Source organism: Ixodes scapularis, unplaced genomic scaffold, assembly GCF_016920785.2.
Source record: "Ixodes scapularis isolate PalLabHiFi unplaced genomic scaffold, ASM1692078v2 PGA_scaffold4__175_contigs__length_147842914, whole genome shotgun sequence".
Taxonomy (NCBI): Eukaryota; Metazoa; Arthropoda; class Arachnida; order Ixodida; family Ixodidae; genus Ixodes; species Ixodes scapularis.
The window spans coordinates 103,928,028-103,953,974 of NW_024609879.1; the positions used below are offsets into that span (position 1 = coordinate 103,928,028).

At 47.9% G+C, this 25,947-nt stretch overlaps 2 protein-coding genes across 2 annotated transcripts; both read left to right on the forward strand.

Moving 5' to 3' along the window:
- The first annotated feature begins 108 nt into the window (after window positions 1-108).
- Window positions 109-3,192, forward strand: LOC120839084 (neurochondrin). The gene is made up of 2 exons (XM_040209297.2): window positions 109-1,296; window positions 2,051-3,192. The coding sequence occupies exons 1-2, from the start codon at window positions 268-270 to the stop codon at window positions 2,723-2,725; spliced, it is 1,704 nt and encodes a 567-aa protein (XP_040065231.1). The 5' UTR covers window positions 109-267; the 3' UTR covers window positions 2,726-3,192.
- Window positions 3,193-3,321: 129 nt separating this feature from the next.
- Window positions 3,322-25,947, forward strand: LOC120839085 (rho GTPase-activating protein 20). Its single transcript, XM_040209298.2, has 6 exons — window positions 3,322-3,806; window positions 4,871-5,109; window positions 7,118-7,273; window positions 14,496-14,714; window positions 18,638-18,833; window positions 22,583-25,947. Exons 2-6 carry the CDS (start codon window positions 4,873-4,875, stop codon window positions 22,993-22,995), a joined length of 1,221 nt encoding a protein of 406 aa, XP_040065232.1. The 5' UTR covers window positions 3,322-3,806; window positions 4,871-4,872; the 3' UTR covers window positions 22,996-25,947.

Sequence of the window (25,947 nt, forward strand, 5' to 3'; positions counted from 1 at the left end):
ATAAAAATATGTTTGTTTATACATATAAAATAAATGCACATATGTGTTTTTATAAATATATCATTATAAATTGTTTAAGGTGTTCTAATTTTATTATGCAAATTTACTGCGGTTCTGTTGAGCGTCCTTTCACATGTGCGCAAGGGTCACTGGAAGGTATCGACAGTATCGACGTGTGAATTCATGTAGAAGTGTTTTCTTTCGTCATGTAAATTGCTTGCTGTTTGGTTTAATTAACTAATTAACGACACCAAGGACGGCTCCATTATGTCCAACGTCGATCGCGTTCCAACCACTCAAGACGACAAAATGAAGGGCGGATCGACCGCCCTGAAAGCGACGGTCTCCGCTCTCCGTCGAGCTCGCTCCGACACGGAAAGGTTCGCTGCACTGATGGTGCTCACAAAAGCCGTGAGTGCCGAAAGCCTAAACTCGGACGACCTCACCAAGATCTTGAACGCCGTCGGAGTGCCTTTCCTCTTGAGATTACTGAGAACGAACGAAGCCCCCGAAGGATGTCCGCCTGAGCTCTTTCGCTCGCTGGGGCTGGAACTACTTGGTGTGTTCGCGTCTGACGAAAAACTCTCTGACGTTCTGGCTCCTACGATCGAGCCTCTCGACGAACTTGTGTCCAGCGATGACGATGAACTCTCTAGTCAGGCCATCGCGTGCGCAACCAGGTTCGCGGAACACCAATCCGGGCGCCGAGCGCTCATGTCTGTCGGGCTGGACTCGAAACTCAGTGCCTTCTTGGCGAAACCAGACGGAGTCCGCCTCCTCACATCGTTGGCTGGCAATCCCGACGTTAGGCTTAGGACTCCGTCTTCCCTTTTCAAAAGCGCGGCGTCGGCATTCCAAAAAGACGGCGGAGAAGCTAAGTTCGCGGTGTGTCGTCTACTAGCGGCGCTTTTGGCGCGCGATGACTTAGCGGACGACGCCGTCACGTCGGCGTCTTCGGACCTACGTGCGGGACTACGGCAAGCTCTAGGAAGCCGGCTTGGCTCGAAGATGCGGTCTGACGTCTTCGAACTTCTCGCAGCGTTGGTTTCTCGTGTTGGGACGTCGTGGGCTTTAACCCCCGACGACGAACCGTGGGCCCTAGCCGTCTCCCTGGCCGCGGTCGAAGTGCGGGTTCAGCTGGAGTTCGGCAAGCCGGACGTGGCTTTGCTGTTACGATGCTTCTTGTTGCTGGAGGCTGCTCTCGAAGGAGCTCACGACCTGACAAGCAAGAGACTCTTGCAGCTCAGAGGACGAGTGGAAGACGCCCTGGCAGCAGTCCTAGGCTTCGTACGACAGGTATGATACGTCGTGGGCGATATTGGTGTCTGTGGTCTTTCCTGACGTTTCTATATAGCTTAAGGTTCTGGTTTCACGGCCTAGCTCAAAATGCAGTTTCTTAAAAGCACGGGCGACGTCACTTGACCAAGATACCTTTTTAGGGTTCCCCACATGCGGTGTATGTTCCAAGCGGTGGTCGGTGGGGGGGGGCTTATGGAACTGAAGCTTTCCCCACCTCGCTGGGAAAAGGTTTCGGGCTATGTTACTGGTATGAGAGTACCAAATGTAGCTACCACAAATTTGATCAGGTTCCATCCACAATAGGCCGATGTCACCAGCCAGTTGGACTATGCCACCGCTGCCACAATGCATCTTGGGAAGTTTAGTCTTTCTACACGTGTGACGACCCCGCTGGAGCTCTGCATGTGTGGAGCATGTGACGGCATGAGCCCTCGCATGCACAGTCGTCTACATCTTGTAAAATAAATTAAGGGCTGCGTCACGGATACGCCGAATGCTTAGCAAGATCGGTCTGATAATTTTGTTACCAGGAGCCCAAATTGTTTTGCCCCAAGAGAGAAAGAATTGCCAATGCTGAAACTTTATCTGAACCTCTCTTCCCCAACTCCTCCTAGAGAATCAAGTTGCAAAGCATATGCTTACTCTAGTGCTACGTTTAGCTCCCGTACCAATACCAGCTTGTGATGTCTATAATGTGTACGTCATGTCGCTGTCTTCACCTAAGCCTTAACACCCTTCTTGCTCAATGCAGAACTGCCCCCAGGAAGAAGTGCCCCATGGTGAGAGAGACCCCTTAGTCCTGGCCTCTGGCCGTCTCGTCTGCTCCTGGCTTTCCCAGGACTGCAGCTCCCTGCGTCCCCAGCTGGTCCAAGCCCTCCCGACGCTCCTCCACCTGGCATCCCAGGAAGAACAGTCCCTTCTCCCCCTACTCGTCCCCGGACTATGCCATGTGACAGCTGACCCCGAGTTGCGGCCGCTGGTCCTGGCATCGCCCATCCTTCTGAATCTGTGGCACCATCTACAGGCCTCCTCAGGCGTCGCGCTCGAGACTGCCTGCGGCGTCTTCCTCAACGTCGTGGTCCTGGAGCAGGATTTTGTGGCTTTGGCTCCAGCTCCGTTTCCGGAGCTGCTCGGCTTCTGTGTGCGGACCGTGGTTTCGCCAACTCGACAGCTCCAGCCCGTCCTCAGAGCTAACTTGGTCGTGTTGGGGCTCTTTCTGCTAAAGCTGGGATTGAAGACGGCGTCGACGGAGCTGTGCGCTGATGATCTGCGGGCCTTTTTAGTTGAGGCGCGTCGCTTCGTGAAGTCGCCGCCGGGACCTCTGGAAGACAAGGAGGATGCGACCGAACTGTGTGAGCTTCGCCTTTTGGGAGTGCAAGTGTTGCAGGAACTTCCCAAAAGCCTGGTTCCTGACTTTTCGGATTGAGGAGGCTCCGTATGCCACCTCAACTGAGCGGAGTATGAACAATAAATAATGTTATGTGTCTGAAATGGTTCCAGCCATTCCCAGGTGTGTCCGTTGGTCTCGTCATGGGAGGAGAGGTACTTACTGGTGGCTGCAGCTCTGTCTGTTTATGCCGAGTGCATGTTTGCATTTATTAACTTGTAAGTGAGAAACATTGTGCTTGCAAAAAACAACTTGGCTGTGGAGGCCAGCAAATACATTCTATTGACATGACTTGTGAAGAATTTACTAGCAGCAGCTTTTGAAATTGCAAGGGAGCATGTGATCTGAACTCTGGTCAATGAACAAAACTTTTTTCTTCTTATTTTGACTTATTTAATAATGCGGTTGCATCTCAAAGCGCTTAATTGATCTTCTGACTTGTCTGATTGGTTATGTCACCAAAAAAATACAAATAAAAGTTTTTGTGAAACGTTAAAAAAAAAAAAGGTTCATTTGGAGCATTAGTGAACAAAAGAAAAATATTTTACCCGATGCCTTCATCAAGCATGCCTCCCAGCGCGGCAACGCGCGCTTTTTCTATTTTTTTATTGCTGTGTTGCTTTTGGCTCCTCCCTGCTGCGCCCTGCGCGACGTTGGCGAGGTCACGTGTGTGTCGTCCCATGCCCGATGGCCGTGCTTCGGTAGGGCACCAGCGCGTCCCTCGCAACCCCGTCGTCGCACGTTGAACCCGCGCTGCCAGCCACCGGCCTTGCCTGGCCACTCGGCAGGAAACCCGGCATCCCGAAGATCCGACACACCAGCCCCGCGATGGCGGCACCGATCCTTCGACGCTGCAGCAGTGCAGACCCAGAGCGGCAGCCATGGTTCGCGGCACCTTGAGCCGACGCGCGCTGCACAGCCAGCGGGCGCGACCGTTGGGACCGTCGGCGTCACAAGTCAACAGCACGACGCGTTCTCGTCTGCAGCCAGCGTGCCGTCGGCACATCCCGACTTCGCTTATCATAAGCGCGGTCCAGAACCCGCGAGAAACTGTCGCCGAGCCGTCTTCAGGCGCAGAGGCCGCGATGCGTCGGCCGCCCTGAGCGCCTGCCCGACACTGGTGAGTTCGTCCTTTTTGTGGGAAGCGCATGGGAATCAAAACTGCACGCGTGAGGGTCAGAGCGGTCACTTTACCAGCATTAGCAGACGACGGCAACGCAGTGGTCTGCTTGGACGCTGAAAACTAGAGCGTCGACGCTCGCGCGTTTCTGCATGCAAAGCATTTTTGTGCGAATTTAGCGTCGTCGTTTGGCTCGGTCCCGTTGTTGGCATCGATACGCTTGCCAACATAATCGACGCTGCAGCGTTGACGCGGACGCCCCGCAGTTTTACGATCAGTGGCGTCGGAACAGGGGGGGGAGGAGTGGGGGAGGGGGGGGGGGGGGGGGGGGGCAGGGCAGAGAGGAGAGAGTAGATCAGTGCAGAGCAGGCAGGCAGGCAGGATTTTACAACCACCCCCCCTCCCACCCCCTCACAAATATCAAATTTTATGTAAGTGATGAGGAGGTGAAGGAAAATCTTGCTCCCCTTCCCCCAATCTCCTGAATAGTTCCGACACCTCAGACCCCAATGCACCCTATGCTTCATTCTTGTTTGCCATAGTCCTGTAGCTCAAGTTATGAGCAGCGCCCATTGGGGGGCAAAACGGAATATGTTTACCTTAAAATACCGGGCAAGCGCCCACTCAATATTTAGAGATACTCGTGAAAAAATGGGGGATGGGCGCTTGTCCGGTCATCAATTTTATATATCAATGTACTGTGCACATATTCTCAGATCTTACAAATTCGGGTATGGGCGCTTAGTGTGGTATGGGTGGATGCACGGTATTCTACGGTAGGTTGCATTTCTGCTGTGAGTTGTATATCCTTTCAAACTCTCTGTTAGCCCCCGTGGGCAGATGCTGAGGGAGCCTGACAGACGCTGATCTGTGTCCATAAATCGTGCACAATGTGATGCTAGGACACTGCTTCATGTCAGCGTTAATTGGTCGTGTCATATGGATGTTAGAGGCGCCTCTTTTGGTGGGAACCCCTGGTCGAGAGAAACAGGTCTTAGACCGCTGGAATCGGGAACCTGTCGGCCTTGGACGCTTTGGCTCAAGAGCTGCCGCCGACGTTGCAGGGATGTCGGCGTGGGCCCGCCGGGTACATCGGGGCGCTACCAGCCTGGGCCAGGCGGTGGCATCGTGCGGCGGCGCGGCACCCTACCCAATGCGCCTGGAGAAGGTCAAGTTTGGCGTGCCTCTGGAGCAAGTGTGCACCGCGGGACAGGACTTGCCGGCGCCGCTGCTCGTGCTCGTGCTCAAGCTGAACAAGGAGGCACCCACTAAGAAAGACGTCTTCCGTGCGCCAGGACATCAGGTGCGTGCTGAGCCAATGCCACCTTTTCCCCCCAAACGTCATTACTAGTGGAGCCAACGCAGCGCCGCCTAGCTTGCCCAGCTCGTCTCGCAGCGTCTCACAACGCGCACGACGCCAAGATGGACGCATTTGCCGCTTTGCACCGACTCTCGTTGAGCTTTGGCGTGTTCAGGCCATGCCTTCTAAGTAATATTGGCTGAGCAGCATCCCTGCCAGCTCTGCCCAGCAGGAAGAGCATGCTTGTTTGCACATTGCCGTGCCTGGTGATTCAACAGCGTGCTTTCCAGTGTGCAAAGACACACAATGTCGTCATATTTGACAGACTGTGACAAGTGCTGTAATCAGCACAGCACCTACATGTGGCACCACTATTGCGACACCTGCCTTTACAAGTACAGGGCACATACCACGGATGCATGCATTACAGACAACCACATATCTGCAGGCCACGAAGTATATATACCGGGTGATTCAAGGGGACGGCAGGCTCTGTAAATCGACCGGAAAATTCAGTTTCCTAACCTATCGCGCTACGGCTTTGTGCAGCGTTGCCTACAGAAGGTGCTTTTTTTTTTAAAAATTTGCAGAGTGTATTTACCTGAGGAAAAAGTAAAGAAAGAAAAAGGCTTAGCTCCTATGGAAACGCAGTGATGCCACCGGTCTTCAAACAACACGGCGCCGTTTCGCACGGGACACAAGAGACGGCGCAACGAACGCCACCAACGAACGAGCATACGGCGCCAAGAGCCAGCGTCTTTAGCAGACAATCTTTTCAACTCAAAAGTGGAGTGCGTTCCGCGGGCGGCGACAGTCGCAGAAACAAAAACAGGCGCCGTAACAACAAGGAACTGCAGTTCCTTGTCTGCTAAATACGCCGGCTCTCGGCGTCGTCTGCTCGTTCGTTGGCGGCAGTTGGCGTTGCGACCGCTTCCGCCATCTCTTGTCTCCCGTGCGAAACGGCGCCGTGTTGTTTGAAGACCGGTGGCGTCACTGCGTTTCCATAGGAGCTAAGCCTTTTTCTTTCTTTACTTTTCCTCAGGTAAGTGTGCTCTTTGCAAATTTTACAAAAAAAATGCACCATCTGTGGGCAACGCTGCACAAAATCGTAGCGCGATAGGTTAAGAAACTGAATTTTCTGGTCAATTTAAAGAGCCTGCCGTCTCCTTGAATCACCCGGTAGGGTGGTCCAAGTCACCACGCTCGATCTAAAATGGACCGTAAAAATCGACGCCTGCACGTAGCCACATAAACTTTTCGTCAAAGGTGTACTTCACAGGTCGGTTTTTTCTTGTAAAATTACAAAGCGTAGATCTCTTTTAGTAAAAAATCGAGCCAAGAAACCTTCCAGGGTCTACGGTAGGCGGCGATTCACACGACAGGGTCCAGTAGCGGGGTATGTTTAGCGTTCGTATTGATAGATGGCGTCGGGAGCAGTGTCTGAAGGTGCAGCTGACCAGCGAAAGATAGCAGACAACACGCAGACGAAATCCGTTGGCAGCAAAAGCGCTGCCGTAATGCAGACACATTTTGTTTTTACTTTAAGTTTTGCTTTTATTGTTCGCATTTATTTTTTAACCGAAAGTACATTTCGAAAAGATTATATTTATTTTTATAAACCACGGTGGTCGCGAGTCGTCGCGATAAGGAGGTAGCGTCATCTATCAATGCGAACGCCAAACACAGCCCGCTACTGGACCCCTGTCGTTTGCGTTGCTGGCTGCCGTAGACCCTGGCAATTTTGTTTGGCCCTATGTTTTACAGGAAGAGAGCTACGCTTTGTAATTTTACAAGAAAAAACCGACCTGTGAATTCTTTGACGAAAAGTTTAGATTGTTACGTGCAGGCGTAGATTTTTACGGTCCATTTTAGATCGAGCCTGGTGACTTGAACCACCCTATATAAGCAGAGAGTGCCAGATACATGTGCTAAGCTGGCCTACTTGAGCGTGGAACATACCAAGAGTGGTCTTAAAAAGGGTGAGAGTGCCAAAGTGTCTTTCCCTTTCCAGGGCAACATGAAGAAGCTGGTGCACTTCCTTCATCAGGGGAGGCTAGTGAACTTGGACCACTTCTCAGTCTACACGATAGCATCGGTGCTGAAGAAGTTCTTGCGCAAGCTGCCAGGTGGCATCTTCGGGCCTGCCTTGGAGGACCAACTCTTTCAGGTAGGGTTGTAAGATCATTTTTACGAAAAGGGCAAGAGGATCAGGGAACCTTCAACAAGCAGTATGCATCAGTGGGTAGCTAAGATGTACTAATGTAACGCTTAAATTGGAAAAATGCATGCATAGTGGCAGGGGCGGCCAAGAAATTTTCAGAGCTCGGGGAAGGTGCTCTGGGGAACCCAGTTTGAAAACCGCTTGTTTAAAGTGGTGCAAGCTAACACCTAACACAGAAATGGCACGTTACTAGAACAACTCAGTTGGGAAACTGCCATAGAGCCTGCTTTGAAAAAGTGGCTTTAATCCGTACTCGAGAACTGAACTAATGGTAATCGCAAAGCCACCATTTCTCCCGCAGCGGCCACTCTGGGAACTGCACATCTGCAGGTTTAGGTCGAGTGGCGCAAGGGCCAGTGGCGCCATTTTGCAGTGCCATTTCGCAGGAGCAATATAAATGAACTTTTGTGTTTTCACTAGTCATTTAAAGGTGGCACTCTTATCATATTTAGTTTGGTCTCGGTGGATGCGAGCGGTCCGGGTTTCAAGGGTGTTTTCCAACTGTGTGTTTTAGTAACGTTGATATCATCTGTGTCGGACTAATGGAGGATATACGAGGCCCGTACATTCGAGGTGTCGGTACAACAAGATGCATAAATTAGATACGAGGGTTGTGTATGCGTTTGTTTCAAAGTGTGGTCCAACCAATCTCTTGGCACGAGTTTGACTCTAAAGCTTTTTGATGACAGAACTTCAATCACGGAGATCATGATCGTTTTTCTTTTGGTCAGTTCCTAAGGCTGGTTCACACACTCGCAACCGCTTACAACTGTGTGTCTTGAAAGGGTACTCCGCCGCTTTCTTCATAGTCCCCGATTTGCCTAAAAGCTTGCTAGACACACCAACAAACATCGCTGAACTAGTAACCCAAATATTTGGACAAAATACCTTTTTTTCGTGCAGTTACAGAATTTACAATTTTGAACCTCCTCGTGTTTTTCAAAGTGAAAAGCTCTACGGGCAACATTGAAAAAGTGACGTCATGGTTGGGTAGGAGTTCACTCTTTGGGCTGTAGACTTTGTTCACATCTGATTACAAACAGTTTCATGGTGTCAAATGAATGCTTTGGAAGGTTGCTCCAGCTCCCGCGCAGCAGCACGATACAAATGCTCGGCATAGTTCATATTTAGACTGCCTGCTTGAACCGCAATCCAGCCCAACCGTGACGTCAGGGCAATAAAAAGCGCGGGTATATTCGAATCTTCGTTTTGGCGTCGTTTTCATTTGCCGATTTCACAAAAACTATTCTGAATTTCGCGATACTAAATAGCATACCGAAAAGAGTAACGGACGGCAATTTCGAATATATGGTTAGTTGGGGTTGCTCAAAATATCGCCGGAGTTCCCCTTTAAAGGGATACTTCAACGAAATTTGAGTTATACCTGTCATGTTCAGGAATAGGCTGAATATGATCTACAATATCCGTAAATGACAATCGCACGTTTGCATTTTGAGCCTGATGGCTGTATTCTTCGTTATAAACGGCTCACTCTGGCAAGCGCTCGGAGAGCAGCCAGCAGAGAGCACGTGACATCCGCCGAAATCGTGACGTTGTTTGTTCCTGGATGAGCAAAGCTGTGGCGAAGCTGATGTCGAGAGGATGTCATAGCCGTTCCAGCCACCAGCGATCGGGCCACCGCAACTATAACCCCAAAGCTGCTTTTGTACGAATTTGGAGTGACGGGTTAATCTTCTATAATCTTGTAGCAACAGCGACGTCTGGGACACACAAAAGAGAGTCTCGGAGAGAGGGGAGTTTCTCCTTGCCCTCTTTTCTCGTGGTTGCCTGAAGCAAGACAGTTATTTTCTCTACCTGTCAATGTTCCTAGATGGGCATTTCAAACGAGGCATTAGTGACGTCCACCAGGTACTCTTTGCTGATTTTTTAGTTCGTTTTAAAATTCCTTTTCGAGTTTTTTTACCAAGAGATTGGTGTGTCTGATGTCGTATTGCTCCCTTGAACATGAATAAACCATAAAATAAGCGGCGAAATTTTGTTGGTATTCCTTTAAAACCTCTTAAAATCTCCAACGACGAGAGGACACACTGGCGTCACCATTCGTGTAGCCGTAGAACGTTTGGCAATAGACCGATCTCACCAGGAGTTGCGCGACGCCACCGCTGCCACTGTGCATTCTGGTACCTGTAGTTCTCCCCAGTTTTCCGGCCGCGTCAATACGCATTGTACACCCGGCGTTTGGAAATTTTCGGGTCAGCACGAGACTTAGCCGGGTGTTCGCTCATTGTTTTCAATGCGTGGCTTCACCTGTTGTATGCTACAGAGCTCTAATAATAGCACTAGGCAAAAAGGCCTCAAATATTATGTCTTCCCGAAAGAAAGAAGCATGGCAGCAAAAGGTAAAGAGAGCCGGACGGAGCGGCAGAAAGAATGGCGTTTTATGATTTGTTTTGCAATTTGTTTCCTAATTTATATCCACTTTATTGCACGTCAGCTGAAATGTGTAAGATTACAGGGCACGAGACATAGAGCATACCGAAGTGTTCCGTATGCTGGAATCTCTGTGAGCATTTGCTCCGTAGCGGTCTATTCGTTGGCCTATTCAAATAGGACCCCTGCACTGCTCTGCTGAGGCCGTTTTTAAAGGGAAGCTAAAGAGCTTTTCGAAAAAAATGAGTTAATGGTTGATTTTGACGTGTTTGTGCCTGCTAAGTCCAAATATCGCAACCGTTTGACCCAAAATAATCCCTAAACGCGAAAAAAAGCGGAGAAATCGGAAGCGATCGCCGCAGCAGCACGCCGTTGGCTAGCCACGCGTGACGCGCCACTACGTCATAATAGGACCATCTCGATTCTCGCCTGCTCCGTCGCTTGTGGAAGTAGCTGGACGTCGAGCCTTCTGCTCTTGTAAATCGGGTTCAACTTCTGATTTTTCGAAATCGTTTGGTGGATTCGAAAGAGGAATGTGTCCAGACGACCCTAGTCGTGACAAAGTATGCGTTTCAGCCTTTGGCGGAGCAGAAAAATGACCCCCCGCAGTAATAAAGGCAGACACGAGGAATCGCTTGCGCGGACGCGACATGGCCTGCTTCATACCTTCAGGAACATACTGACTGCTACTTATTGTAACCTAAAACGTTGACAATAAACGGAGTGCTATTGACGGGACACCTCAAGCCGGATTAGCGTGACCCTCCCCAAAACGGTCGTCAGAGGACAAGAATTCTGCACACATCGGCCTTCGGGCTTGCCAGCTGCTGGACACGTGATCGTGCAGGTTGCATTGTTCATCAATTAAGGCTGAAGTGGTTTGAAGGGATAGTACAATCGGCTTCGGGCGACGGGAGAGCTTCCCCTGAGATGAGACGGGTGATAAGATAGGGTCGCCGTTCTGCCATCGTGATGTCCTTGCGCACTATGCGAATAACTCTGCAGAAGGTCCATCCTTGTGATAGCGGTATCCTCTGCTGGGTTTAGTTTGTTTTCCACCAACTATTACGGCATTACAGCTTTTGAAAAAGCGGAGATGTGCGCCTGGCAGCTCTTAATTTGATGTCGAATTTGTGGAAGCTTCCTGGGCCTCTACATTCGCATACTTCTACCAAGATTTGTTGACTGCATTAGACCACCACCAAGCATTATCATTGTTCGATCGCGTTTCTATGGAAAACAAACAACCATTGCATGACACAAACTTTGTACAGAAAACACTGTGTTACTTCTAAAAAAAAAAAGAACTAAATTTAGAACAGAAGGTCAGATGCTTTGTAGTTCGAAAAATCTCTCCTGAAGAGAATTTAAACCTATGGAAGGAAAATTTAACAATATTTATCTTTACATTTAAAAAATATGTGACTTCAATTAAAAAAATATCAGCAACTGTAAAAGAAAACGTTTATGCTGAAATAATTTGCACCGTGAAAGTCGCATTATGAATTGCATGACTACTTATTAGAGCAAGCCCTCCTCTCCCAAGTGACTGGGTAGCGGAGTAGATTAAAAGCAAAAGAAAATGATCTTGGGCTACCCAAGATTGTTTTCTTTTGATTCCTATATTTCTCGGACCGGAGTCGGTCCGGAAAATATTGTCACCTCAACAATATAAAAAATCAACGCTAACACACTAATATAAGGCGGTTAGCACAAGAGAGCCAGTGGAAACCCGCTATTTGGCTACATGATCGCGGCTTTTCTAGTACACTGCAAAATTATAATTACGTAATAGCTTTTTTCTGGAACGGTTGACCTACAATTTCTGCCTAGTTACGTTTCCTCTTTGCTTGTGACTTTTAATGCGCTGAATTTCCTTCTTACCTTCAAAGATGGTCGGCAGAACGTCGGGTTCAGGCGAGCCTTCTTCAGACCCAAACCCATACGGACGTAGTTTTCACATGCGCCGTCCGAAACCCGTTTCGAACAAAAAACGGTGTACTTGCTCGTCCCCTCCCCTTTAAAAACTTGGGGTCGGAGTGGAAAAGACGGTAAGCAAGAAGAACAAGTGCGACAAGCGCTGTTCGTGAAAGTTGGTGGCTTCACATGTGTACGGCATTGTGCAGCAGCACGCGTCAGTTTTTTAGGTGCCACGAGAATTCTCTTAATACGTGAACAAACAAGAAAACAATTAATACGTCAGGCGATGAAGTCAATGGCACTACCGGTCAACGGATAAAAGCAAGCGCTATGCAGCGGCAGAACGGCAACGGCTCGGAAAGTCAGTAGAGCAGCCTACGAGGAAAGCGCGTGCAGCCGCGGCGGGGTCCCCCAGCCGGTCCTTTTGTGACGCCGGCTGACGGGTTTCCTCCTCTCTCCCCTTTCCCTCTGCTTCGGAGAGGCGTGGCTTCGGCGCTACTTTGAAGGCGTTTTTCCGGTTAATCCGCGCAGAAAATGACCAAACAAATACGATATTCGTGATGGCTGAGGTCTCATTAACTAGGCTCAGGTGTTTTTTTCTCATATTTAAAACCGCTTCAGCTTCCCTTTAATACACTTTTTGCTCAATGTATTTTGTTATAACTTATTGCGACAACATGTTTCAAGCTCAACTGTGCTTCAAAAGATCAGGACAATCACTAAACAAAGAGCAGCGATTCCCGACATGCATAATTTTTAAATAAAACAGCTTTGTCCGAAAAGAGTCTTAATTTTTTTTTTTTCACACAAATGCAAAAATGCCACATAATGCAATTTAAAGTGCAGAACCTACTGCCAAATTAGGCTGATGTTACTGATCCATTCTGCATTAACACCAATCGAGACCAAAAAAAGAAGCTTCCCCCCTTGGGAGACTTTTAGCGTTCGGAGCTTGCGCAAACAAAATAAAACTGAATAGAAAATGTACACAAAGAAATCATCTCCACCCCAAGCTTTCAGGTATCTGGCATGTTTGCTTCTTTTTGACAGATGCCGATTGTTACGGCGCGTCAGGCATGGTCTTTCTGTAGATCATTTCTTCTTCGTTTGCAGGCTTCTCCCGCAGTCCATGTGCACCCTGCTGCACAGGCTGTCAACCAGAATGAAACAACTTTTAGGAAACTATCGCTAACTGAGAGTGTCTATTTAGCTCCTGTCACTTCATTGTCGATTAAACGTTACGCACAAGACTGAGCACTACCAAGCTCAGTTTTTCACCCAACACATTTGATGCTGTTCCACGGTGCTACACCGAGCCGATGGGCCCTTGAATTTTCTTGTTCTTTGCCATTGCACTAGATGTTCACTTATTTCCAAGTTAATTGAGACGTCCGAGCAGCCAGAATGCTAGAATAGTTGCCTCATTGTTTTTTTCCCCGTGGCCTCTGTGGGACCACCGCATGAACGGCAGTGGGCTCACGCATTTACGAAGACGAAGAAGCAGGCGACGAAGAAGCAGACGACAAAGCGGTTCTAAAGCGACTGGAACTGCTTTTCTGTGCTTGCTGACGAACTAAGGTATCACAAACAACACACTCTTAAAGGTGTACTCCGCCGATTTTTGAGCTACCTCAACTAACTATATTTTCTGACTCCCAGGCCTTTACCCTTTCTGGAATGCTATTTAATATCGTGAAATTCATAATAGTTATTGCGAAATCGGCAAATGAAAATGATGCAAAAACAGACATTCAAATATACCCGCCCTTTTCAGGGCCGTGACGTCAGTGGAAGTTCAGCTTGCCAGTCGGGCGAGTAGTCTAAAAAATAGAATATGCCAATTATTTGTTCCGTGCTGAAGCACGGGGACTGGAGCGAGCTTCCAAGGCATTCATTTGACACCATGAAACTGCTTCAAATCAGTTGGGAACAAATTCTACAGTCCAAAGAGTGAACCCCTGCACTTCCAATGACGTCACTTCTTCATTGTTGCCAGTAGAGACTTTCAGTTTGAAAAACACGGTGAGGACCAAAATTGTAAATTCAATAACTTCGTGAAAAAAAATTATTTTGACCTAATATTTGGGATACTATTTTGGCGATGTTGTTTGGCGAGTTTAGCAAAATTTAAAGCAAATCGGGGACCATGAAGAAATCGGCGGAGTACACCTTTAAGAAGTGCAGACATGCAGGAGAATCAAGCCGATACCGGGGCGTCCCAAATGGTAATCTACGATGATGTATGCGCAAGTCCTATGTAGCCGGGAAGGTGGAAAGGAATGACTACAAGTAGCATGACGGCGCCACCACTTCCGGAATGAGCGCGCCTGCGCAGTTCGCTTGGTGGCATCGGCCTATTCTTTATATTTCCTTTTTTTTTATTCACGCTTAATTCCTTCTTTTGGTTTGAAAAACTGTTGACAATGTTAATAAGGACCATTTCTTACAGAGTGTATGTTCATTCAATCTCGCAGGTGCTGCAAAACCTTTGCACTAGTGAAGTGCAGTTCCGAGGTCACCTCATGAATGCTGTTAGGGTGTTCTCTCGCCGTAAGACATCGCAAGAACTCTGTCCTAAGCAAATGCAAGTGTGCGAACGGGCCTTTATGTTGACACTGTCAGAACAAACAAAGAAATAATTACAAGGTGATCGAGGAACCAACTCTCATCTCCCACTGACGAGCAAAAGTGACGGTGCCCGATAAAATACAGTTCCACGACTGCCATTAATTTGTCGGAGGTGAAACTGATTTTTGAGCCAGCAGACGGCACTGAATTTTGAAAAGGGTCTACTGAAATCTTCCAGACAGGAAACGTTTCTGCGTAACGCGTGATGGTTGGCCGCTCTCGCCCGCAGGCGCTGGCGGAGATTTCGGAGATGGAGGAGCGGCGTGAGCGGGTGCAGCGTCTGCTGTCGTCCCTGCCCCTGCCCGCCCAGCGGCTCCTGGTGCTGCTCTTCGGCACCTTCCGCCTGGTGGCCTCGTCGGCCGAGGCCTGTCGCACGGGCATGACCTCCGAGGCCCTGGGGGTCAGCGTGGCACCCTCTTTCTTCCGGTCCTGCGTCAGCGAGGGGAAGGTGGGTGTGCGCCTGTCGTCTGCTCCGTCTTGGGGTGACTAGAGCCGCGGTCAAACCGCTAATACGTCGCACAAGCAACATTCTGCAGACACCTTCTGGGGCGGGTTTCTTCCCCGTTCGACAGTTTCAAGCATCCATGTGCACAAAGCAAACGTGCGTCGAACATGCTCGGGGTGCATCCGCAGGTAGTGATTCTGTCATCGTGTCTCCAGCGAACACCGTGTGTTTTGCATGATGTACGGCGTGACTGTAGTTTTCCTCTTCGTCGCCAACTTATTTTTTGTGTAGAAGCGATCGTTGTGTGCCAAAGAAAGTACTGCCGGAAAGGGGTCTTGCAGAGCGCCGCGACGTTTTTCGCTTGGAGTTCGCAAGACATAGATTTGGCACCCAAGTCCAATAAACTCGAAACTTCTTTGACCTTTGAATGTTGTGCGACTGGCTGGGCAGTGCTAATTGTATTTTTATGCTTCGAGCGGTGTTTTAATACGCCCGTGGTAAAGTTCTCAAGAGCAGACAACGGGGTACACAACGTGGACGCTTCTATGGTGCCGAGGGGGAGCAACGGTGGCGTGAGTGCTATGGGCACCACCTGTGCACTCGTTGCAGGTGTGTTGCCATTTGTCGCTGGAACTCCTACGAGAATGGCGGTCACTTCCTGCATTACTCCGACATAAAATGGTGCACCATTGCAATATTCTGCTCCGCAAGGGGAGCACATTGCTCAAGCTGAACCCGGAGCATGGTGTAAGATAATACTCTTCAGGTGAGGACAGCGTGCTCCTCCCGACATGCCGATAAAGTTCGCTTTTCACTCTCTCTCACTATGGTTTCAAGCGGTGCCGGCAGATGACTCGTCGACCCATGGGCACGGTGTAAGACACAGGAGGCAGTGCACAAGACGGCTCGTGCCGCCTCATGCTCCACACGCGCAGAGCTTGTGGGGATTGTGATCCCTCAACATTCTGTTGAGTCAGCGTTTTGGCGCGCCGTGGCGGCCGCGCTGGCGTAGCGAGAGGTGACACTGCTTACCACTGTGAGTGGCTTCCTCCTCTCCCCCTTTGGGGCGATTTCCGTAACGAACCCCCGCACAAAGGAGATCGACGTGTCGCTCCTCGATTGGCCTCTTCGCCCCGCCGTTACCTTAAAACCAGCGGACGGCAGTATCGCTGTTTCTCTTCTTCCTGGGATTCGGCGGCGGCGACAACGGGGAACCGTCCGGCGCACCTTTGAGAACAACCGTTTGGCCATGGGCAATCTCCACACCGACTGCGTTCACCAGCTTGTAGCCGCTGTGTTCCTGTTATTTGTTTCATTGTAAATAAACAGTTTATCACCGTTACCAACGTGACTGGTGTCTGTTTGCGCCCAATGAGCAGCATGCCACGCGAGTACGAACCCGCTTCGCCGTAGAGTGTCTCGCCGCGAACGTGGTACTCCCAAAGGCAGTGGCCCAAAGGAGAACCACAAGCTCCAGCAAGGTTGTCGCACATGCAGAAAAACCATGGTGTACCGGGGTGTCATGGCAACGAGATATTTTTTTTTCGCTGAAACGCAGTTTCGCCGTTTGACCGTCGGCGACACTGTCAGCCGCAGGCACGGTGGCCGCGAATTGATGCAGCCTTTCGGATGCCCGTCGAACGAACGCTATCTGATTCCTCGCGCCGCGCGTTCAGCCCCACCGTGTCCTCACTTAAAGAGTGTATCTTACACCGTGACCCAGAGTCACTTAACGGCTGCCCTTTCAGTGTCGCCACCTTCTCGGTCCGATTGTCTGACTCTGATTGTCTGGATCACTCCTTCAATAAGAATGTGCAAAAATTTTATTTTTAATCGGGAAATGTTTTGTTTTGTTACTTACATGTCTTATCGACGCTCTTAGTGTTCTGAATTTTATCTTTGAAAGAACACCAAAGTTGGTTTTGGATCTTGACTTCCTCGTCGTGAGCAATTAGTTTTATGTTTGTGCTGCTTCTGATGTCAGATTTGGTTGTGTATCTGATTTCTAATTTTCTTATTGTCTCTCTCTCTTTTTTTTTTTTAAGGGACATGTTTTACAACTTTGTTTTTTACTGACGTTTGTGCACTGCAATTTAATGTTTTTTAGGTTTAGTATTCGCAAGAGTGAGAGTATTACTGTATTTGCTTTTTTTTGTGCTTTTGTTATTGCTTGTTTTCATCGCACATTGCAACATTTGCCAGACACCTCCTTATGTAACGCCCTTGGAAAAGGCCCCTTAACCCTTTGACGGTGTTTGCCACACATATACGGCGGCAGTTACATATTTAAAAGTGTCCACCTAAACATAAAACTGTGTGCAAAGCATTGATATTTGTTATGTGTTTGGTCTAACTGTATAAACATTATATTCGCATAGTGTTTTGCTCTGCCTAGGCTATTTATAGTGTTAAAATCAGAAGCTCCGTGCATGGGATCTGCGGTTGATGCTCACTTTGCATCGTGGCTGTTCCGGGGTTGTCTTATTTGGAGCACCAGCTCTTCCGATTCGGACATTTAATGCTTTTCAGAACCTAATTAAGAGGATAATAGCTTACGACCCGATGGAGAAGCTCCGTAAAATACCTCCCGTTCGACATCTGAAACTGTCGGATGGTCGCGGAAGCATGAAACCGAATGGGAGCAGGGTGACACCTTTTCGCTTTCAGTATTTCCATTTGATGATTCTAAATCTAAACAGCTTGCAAGCACTGTACATGCTCCCATTAGGTAATACAGAAAAACCTGCACATTGACCTTTTCTTTACAGTCTTCCTTTGGAAACAAGACACTTTTGGGGAAAAAACTAGACTGTCAAAGAGGTCAGGAATAAATAAGTGGATTAATGAGTCATGATATTTAAACCTTGTAACTGGGAAGGAAACTTGAAAATATCTTAGAAGAAGCTGAAGAAAGGTGACAGACAAACATCTCAAACTCAGCTAACAAAATTTATTTCGTACAACGCTTTTATACCCTTCCCCCAAGGTCATTCACAACGTAAAAAAGAAACACAACTAAATACACACGCGCTTTGTTTTTCAAGGTGACTCAATTCTAAGTCAATTGAAGGTGTTGTTTTGTTTTAGTCAAGGTGTTTTTGTTGTGAAGCAAAAATTACTTTTTTTTATTATAGCCAGTTGGCGAAAGGTTTCATGATCTCAAGTGTCATTCCTTCTTTTCGTTTGTGTATCTGCGGTTGAAAGGGATTATATTTTTTTAATTGTTTTTCCCTGGGCCTTTTTGTTAGTGTTTTCTAATGTATGAATAAGCTAAAATTTTAAATCGGCGAAAACATTTTTTTTTTTGCATTGAACATTTACGGGAATTTATGCGTTCTCAACTGACATTGTTCTTTTATTCCTTTCTGTATCTGTGTCAAAGGACTTGGGTTTGTCTCAACTGTTTCAGTCGGGGTTCCCTCCTGGGCCTGCCGTTTGATTCGCATTGACCATTTTTTCAGTGAATGATAGCCCAGGGATCCTGGGTTCAATCCCCACCCCTGCCCATTTTGATTTGGATGAGCATCGTACCGGCATGCGGTCGTGTACCGGTACTGCGTGGTGCACGTTAAAGACCCCAGGCTAGCGGTTGTACCGCATTAGCTAAATTGCTCATCTACAGCTGAGACACCAGACGCCCACTGAGGCAGACTAATTTCTGGCTGTATAGACATGCACACAACAATTATATCAATGAATGAGTATCTGTTGTCAGTGTGTTGTCCATGAAACCACTTTAGTGCCCCTTTAAAGAATTATTAAATGACTCAATGAACGAGTGAATGAGTATCTTCCGTCTGTGTGTCGTTCGTAAAACCACTTCAGTGCCCCTGTAAAAAAACAATGAATGAGTGAATGGACGAGCAAGTCCCATCTCTGTGTAGTCTGTGAACTGACACGGCGGTCTGGTTTGGGCGGTTGTGCAGGTGGCGCGCATGGAAGACGTGGTTCGGTTCAAGGCAGCCACCCGGGTGACACAGTTCCTGATCGACCACTTCGGTGTGAGCAACCTGTTTGGCCGGGACAACTACGAGTACTACGCACGGCTGACCGGGCGCGTGCTCAAGGTCGAGGAGGACTGGGTCTTCGCCTTCCGCTACCCACCCGACTCCCTCGTACCACGTGAGTGAGACCTCCCTCCAACCGCCCACAGTGGTCTGCTCGTGGTGGCGCCTCGAATGCGTCTCCGACTGCCGCGTTTATAAACCCTGTCTAAAACGGCAGTCCCTCGAGACGGCGTGAAGCTCTATACAAGCACCACGCCGCTTCTAGCCACGATCCTGGCACTATAAAGGCCCATTCACACATTTGCGACTGCTTGCAACCAGAGAGGCTCAAAACCGGTTTTTAAGCCTTCCGCGACGGCTTACGGCCGGCTCTGAGCAATGTAGACATATATTGTTGCTGGCTTTGACAGGGGTAAAATAGATAGATCATAATGTTGTGACAGCTTCTAACTTTGCGAGACGTGTCCCACACCTTTTGAAAGCAGGCAATTTCCCTCATTAATCGTATTCAGCCAGCAGGTTTTTTCGGAATCAAGTAATTGCGAAATCAGATGAAAATCCTTCGGTGTGGTCCAGAGGCCTTTTTGGCGAAAGCCATCCAAGATCAATAGCCAACGCACCGACCGGCGTTGGTGGCTCAATCTTGAAGCTAATTTGAACACAACCAAATTAAAGAAAAGCATGCTATCGAACATTCCCATTCACTTGACTGGAATATTGGTGTTCCCTCCAGTGAAACACCTCGTCTGTCATCCTTAGTCCACTTTTCTACATCCTTACCGAGTAATCGTCACTTTGAATCTGATTCGAGACGGACAAGAAATCAAAATGTTTTTCCGTGATTCCTCCCCATCCAAGAAATCGAAAGCATGCGACCTTGTGTTGTGGAGTAAACTGGCTTTCAAACTCGTGACGGAAGGAAACAATCTACTGAGGCTTCACCACACTAATGAACACTCAGGCAAACTTAATGAGTATTTTGGACCTTCGTCAAATTACATTGTTTGCACCGTGCTGACAACACGTGTCCGTGAAAGCCGCCAGAAACGCGGAAGGGCGCAAAGCGACCTGTTCTGGCTGGTTTCCAGTTTTCCCGTTTGGTGCCGTCCGTTTTGCTGGAGTCACGAATACCAGTTGCTGAGCCTGTCTAGTGTGCTGGCTTCACTGAGCGACACAAATTATTCCTGTCTATACGAGGAAGCTAGTGTTTTGAATGCAAGTCACCTCTTTATACTGAAAAAAAAAAAAAAAAAAAAAATAGAAAACGGTGTGTTAGCATTTAAAATATGCCAGGAGGCATGTTTTAATTCTGGAAGGAAACCAAAACTAACCTCTATTTTGGATTCGATTTCTCGGTATAGTGTTAATTTCCGGATCCTTTCATAACTGAAGATATGTCGGACAGCGTAATTACTAAGCTAAAGAAGTTGTTCGCGGAAAGTTTATTTTGTGACATACGTGTGCCCAATTCAGGAACTTCAAAATATTTTGGAGAGTTCAGTGTGCCTTCAAAGACGGGATCTTTCATACACGTTAGAGGTAACATAGAATATTGTATTTGTTGAAAAAATCTGTGGTGATATTCATGCGTTCTAACTGCCTTTTCTCACTCAGTTAATTGTCATGTCAAATAATGAACTGTGGGACTTTTAATGGGTTTTTGGATATTTGGACGATTAATTGCTTTAATGTTATTCCCAGTGCAAGAATAACAGAATTAATCCAAATTTTACAAAATATTTCCACGGGTGATGAGCTTAGAATATGTTCACAAGACATATAAATTAAGAAAAGCTGTCTCGCTACAAAAACCCCAAAGACGAAATCCGAGTCAGGTTGCAGAAGTGTGTGTCTTTTAAGGCAGCGCGTGACGCATAGGACTTTATGCTAATTACTACATCCAGCGTTTGGTTTTTTGTCTATCTTGATAACAATGTCAGAGTTTTTCATATGCTAAAAAGAAAACAAAATGATACCTTTCTGGAAAGACTATTATGTTTTTGTGACCGTTGCATTTATTGGGGGCCTACATTGCGGCAGTTTGTATTAATAATAATAATAATTCAATTAAACTATTTCAGTACATAGTTTTTTAAGCTCTTATATAATTTGTTGCTTAGGATCTAATTTCAAATGTGCGAACAAGTATGGCAACCAAAAGAGTGCTAATTATCATCAATGGTGCTAATTGCAGCATTTTTCTTTTGCAAGTTGTAAAATAAAAATAGTCTAAATTCAAAGAAAACATTCTACCTAGTCTGAGAAATCCATGTAAAATTACATTAATTGTGGGTAAAGCATATGATGCATCATATTCGTGACTTTTGACAATTAGCAAAACTTCCAAAATCGCCGCCAATGCTTCCAAATGTCCCCCCGCCCCCCCAAAATAAAAATAAAACAAATTTCGTTTGTTTTAATTACGAGTTCCCAGAACATTTAGTTTCTTTAATTTTTACGTGCTGTCGTTTTGCCAATCAGTCTTTCCAGTTCGAAGGAATGCCTACATGCTTGAAAATCTGCTCACTGCAGCACGTTTCGTTGTCATTGGAAACCGGTGAAAGAGCAGCGAGTTCTAGTATTGCATATACCAGCAAATGTGAGCACCATGTGTTTGCGTGTTCTACACTGCATGTACGCGGAGCCCAAAATCGCAATCTTAGATTGGAGCATGGTGACGACACGCATGCGCAGCATGGAAGACGCCCCTCTAACACAATTGCACAGCACTTGCATTTCTTCTATATGCAATATTAAAACTCTAATAAGGCACAATCCCATACCGGCTGCAGCACTACATTGGGACAGTGAAGAGAGTTGTTTGCATTCAGAAATGACATTTTGCGAGCCATGATCGCGAGCAGTTAAGCCGTGCCCGCTGAGCAGGAGAATCGGGGGACCCTCACTAGAGCGGTTCCCATTTCTGCCATGGGAGGGCAAGCGTCAAGCTGGAGACTCGAATAGAAACTGAAGTAAACCAAAAAAAACCTTGTGTGTAAGCTGTCTTTGAACATGAATTAGCCAAGCTTCACGTAAAGAAACATTTATCTCTACAGTCTCATTTTATGTTAACCCAAAACAGACACCACACTAAACTCTTTTTTATCTTTTCTTATTTTCTATTTTCCCCAATATGAGTCCCAGCAAATGTAAGTTTTTTTTTTTTTCTGGCACTGAAAATTGACAACAAAATGCTGTGTTTCTGTGGGAGAAAGTAAACCCCAGTAGTATGGGACCCTAGCTACAGCCTAGCCTGCAAAGAGAGAATGACGGCTCGTTAGCCCAATGGCAAGCTGGCCCCGCTGGGTTCACTCGCCTCGACTTGACTGCACGGGGCCACTGTAGTGTAGTCGTCGACCACGGCGAAGCTCGGAAGTTTGCATACTTAGAACATTCGTTGCCTGTAACCAGACATGTACACATTATTGAAAAAGAGTAAGTGAATACCGTTACTCGCTTAAAGAAGTAACCGAGTGCGTAACTTGTTGCTGAGGTTAAAAAGAATGTGTCACTTCAGCTCAAAAGCAGGGAGTTAGTACTTTCTCGTTACTTTGAATGTGTCTGTTTTCTGCGGCGGCAGCCGCTTTTTAATATTTTATGTCATTAATAATGCCTAGCTTTTTTACACATTCGTGGGCATCTTTTTTATTTTCTCGTTCGCGCTTTTGTGTTGTGAAAGTTGCAGGCACAAGCCGGGGTGAAAACCGAAAAGGGCAACTTGTGTCGTACACATTCCTTTCTAGAAGTAAATAGATATCATTAGTTGTTTCTGCATCCAAAAGTAACGAAACTATGTTACTTGCTCCTCCTCTCGAAAAATAACCTAGTCTAATCCAACCCTCTTCGTTTCTGCGCTTGTCACAGGCAAGACGTCCCTGGAGGCGGAGCGTTCGTGGCTGCAGGCGGAGGCCCAGCGCTGGGGCCTGCACCACGGCCAGTCGACCCCGGCCCTGGCCCAGGAGGGGCCCTGCCTGGTGCTGGAGGAGGCGGGGCTCCACCAAACGCCCCTCCTCGGCCCCGCCCGCTCCCTCTCCTTCCTACCGCTCGTCCACGAGCGGCAGGTTGCACGGATGCGCACCAGGTCGGAGTGGTTCCTCAGCCCCCTGGGGGGCACCCCGTCTTCCAGGGGGTCAAGAGGGTCGTCGTCAAGACGCCTAGTGCGCCGTTCGTCATCGAGGGACAAAGAGAACGGACCTCCCGTGGTGTCGGAGCAGGACTGCACCGAACTGGACGTGCAGACGTTCCACGTCACACTAACCTACAAGCCGCGTATCTGACGTGCGTGCGAGCGGCGCCAGTGACGCCCAGAACGAGCCAGTATTCCAAGCATCATGCCAAAAACGTTCTCCCCTTTTTATTTATTTCATGCTACGTTTTGTCAGACGACGGACTGAGGGGGAAGCCACACTCCGTTCAACCTCAGGATGATGGTGCGGTGGAAGTTACGTGCTAGGGCTCTATACTCGTCACATCGAGAAAATAGCAAGTTTTCCTCGTTGTTCGTATGCTGCACGAGGTAGTTCTTGAAGGATTTGGCTCTTAGGGGGAAGAAACAATGCTTTTTGCATTTGAAACTTGTACAGCTCGATAAAATAATGTGTAGGAAATCTAAAATACATTTTTGTACACCTTAATTCGTTATATAAGGGGGGATATTCCTAAGGCCCGCTTCAGATGGGGCAATTTTGCCCAGCAACTTGACGTCGCAACACCAGCAACACGGGCCGCCCGCGTTCACACGCAGCAACCGAATTGCTCCGACTTGGCATCATCATCATGAAATTTGATTTTTCTTACACTATTTAGACGCACAGATACGCGCTAAAAACATGTTTTTATATCTTTGAATGGTGTTGAGAATACTAACTCATCTTTCTGAAAAGGTTTATTTCCGAAAACTATCCATTTCGAGCAAGAACAAAGTTTATAGCTGTCATCATCACTACCACAGGGGTGTCATGGGAAAATATCGCATCTCTGATTGGCTGCAGCCATTTCAAACGTTTTCGAATTGCTCCGAGTTGCTCGCTCGTTCGAGCCGGACCCAATCTCAGCAATTTGTGTCGATCTAGGGAAAGCTAGGGAACAACCCGCCAGCAACCTCAAAATTGCTGGAAAAGTTGCCCCGTCTGAAGCAGGCCTAACGCTCCACAAGAGGCCAAACTGTCTACTACGGTTCTCGAAACAAATATGAAAATACACTCGTCAAACACCAATTTGGAGTTTAAAGTTTGCAAAGCGCGGGGATTCGACTTCGACAAGCAAAGTGTGGCGGCGGCATCGCGAGAGTCCAATTGGTGCGTGCGTTAACTTTGGCCCAAACTTTGTGTTTGACGAGTCTAGAGCTATAGTCCATTACACGTTAGGAAAAGTAGGACAAGCTCCTCCGATAAAGCCCTCTACCCTCTCCACTTTAGCAGAGCGTCTGCTGGAGAGGAGGAAACCATCAATCATGGCGAGCAGAGAGCTTTGTGGGAGGGACTTGTCCCGCCCTTCTTGACCTGCAACAAACTATAGTTGTAGCTAGTCACCTTTCGCCACGAGATCACTTTCCTGCCTGATATGCACGCGGAGAGAGCAGGGTCAGGTGATAAAAGGGGGGCGGTTCATTGGCCACGCGAGCGTGTAGCTCCCACCGCACTGTCGGCTTAGGGCCGGATAGAGTACAGGAGACACTGGAGCCAATCCAATGCCGTACAAGCGTCACGTGGCCTTCGTGAGGGGCACAGCGACGTGTCACGTGACGCGTTCGCAGCGCCGGATAATGGCTCGCAGCGTCCACTGGGGTCTGTCGTACGGTGATACGGACTATGGTGGCTGCAGCTTCGGGGCGTGCTGACTGTTTTCGATCGACGACGATTTGTTGGACAGGAAGGAGACTTCCTTTTCTCTGAAGTTCATTCGTCTGTCCAGAGTTTGTGCCAGCATTTGTGCGTGTCCCTTCGAGACGGCCGCTCTACTGTTGACGTCTACTACGTCGCTTACGATGCCTCCTATGGTTGTGTCTATGGAACCGTTTGTAAACTCCGTCACCGTTTACGAACGGCCGCCATGAGGGCAAACACCGTAAACTCGCACGGGTTTAGCTGTTGTTCGGGTTCAGTGCAAGCACTCATGTTCCCTGTTCATAGAAAGTATGGAAGTTTTTACTTCGTTATGTGTTGGCGAGAGTCTGCGGCTAAGGCTGCGGTCGCGTAGCCTCGAGACGTAACTTTTTGCGCAACGGATGTGTTCAAACGACGGAATCTCCTCTCTGAAACTCCGAGCTTATGCTCCTAGCCTTTGCTACATACTGGAGCTAGGGTGAAATGGAGTACAGGGTTACAACTGTTGGGTGTTTTCGTGCCCCAGCGGGTAGTCATTTTTGTGCGAGATTACGGTGGGTTGCTGCTTGCGCAACTGCACACCACTTGTGTCCAGAGACCCCCACGTCTTTTTTTTTTTTTTCTTCTTATTGTTTCTTTTAGAGTTACGTTGTGACTTGCCAGTCAATAGCGACGTCTCTAAATGTTTGTTCGGATTGAAAGCGTCATTCTAGGAGAGAGCCGAAGAGGTTTCGGCAAGGGTACCGAGAAGATGGCATGATTCTCGGAACATACTTGTATCTCTCGCATCGAAGCGAGAGAAGTGCCGCAGTATTATTACGGAATCTCTTGAAAACCTCGAGCGTTTTTTTTTCCGGCGTCGAATAAGTCATTGTCACATTACGAGATTTTATGCAATGTTCTTCGGGGTTTTGAAGGTGTGTTACTTGAGTTATATGTGTCGGTCGTTGGATTTCATGACTTCATCACCCCTTCAGAAAGATGTAGCCGAGTACTGATCACACTAGTGCTCGCGACTTATAGGCATTAAGAGTCTTTATCACGGCACAGTGGTGTGATCTGTACGCACACGCACGTGCCGTGAAATTTTAAGTTAGGACGTCGAACGCCAGTATTCCAGGCACCTTACGGACGCTGACCCACTAACCACATTTGTTTTATTTATTGCCATTTTGTCTTCATGGTTGTTGCATCGAGATGGGCCAACCTTTCCCTTGCAATGGAGTGTCAGGTGGACACGAGATTCTTCAGACATCTCCCAATCTTTCTCGAGCGTGTGGCATTGGGTGCCCAGGCAAGATGGCTGTTGTACAGTCGTCTGCTGCAATGGTATACCTCTGTTTCCTACTGCCACATTTCATCTTGCATTTCCTTTTTGGAATAAAATATACAATGTATGATAAA

Excerpts from the sequence above, each read along its gene's own strand:
- LOC120839084 (XM_040209297.2), top strand. The coding sequence starts at position 268 with ATGTCCAACGTCGATCGCGTTCCAACCACTCAAGACGACAAAATGAAG. Across the intron at positions 1,297-2,050 it reads TCCTAGGCTTCGTACGACAG|AACTGCCCCCAGGAAGAAGT; the intron begins GTATGATACGTC and ends TGCTCAATGCAG.
- LOC120839085 (XM_040209298.2), top strand. The coding sequence starts at position 4,873 with ATGTCGGCGTGGGCCCGCCGGGTACATCGGGGCGCTACCAGCCTGGGC. Across the intron at positions 5,110-7,117 it reads TCCGTGCGCCAGGACATCAG|GGCAACATGAAGAAGCTGGT; the intron begins GTGCGTGCTGAG and ends TTCCCTTTCCAG. Across the intron at positions 18,834-22,582 it reads ACCCGACTCCCTCGTACCAC|GCAAGACGTCCCTGGAGGCG; the intron begins GTGAGTGAGACC and ends CGCTTGTCACAG.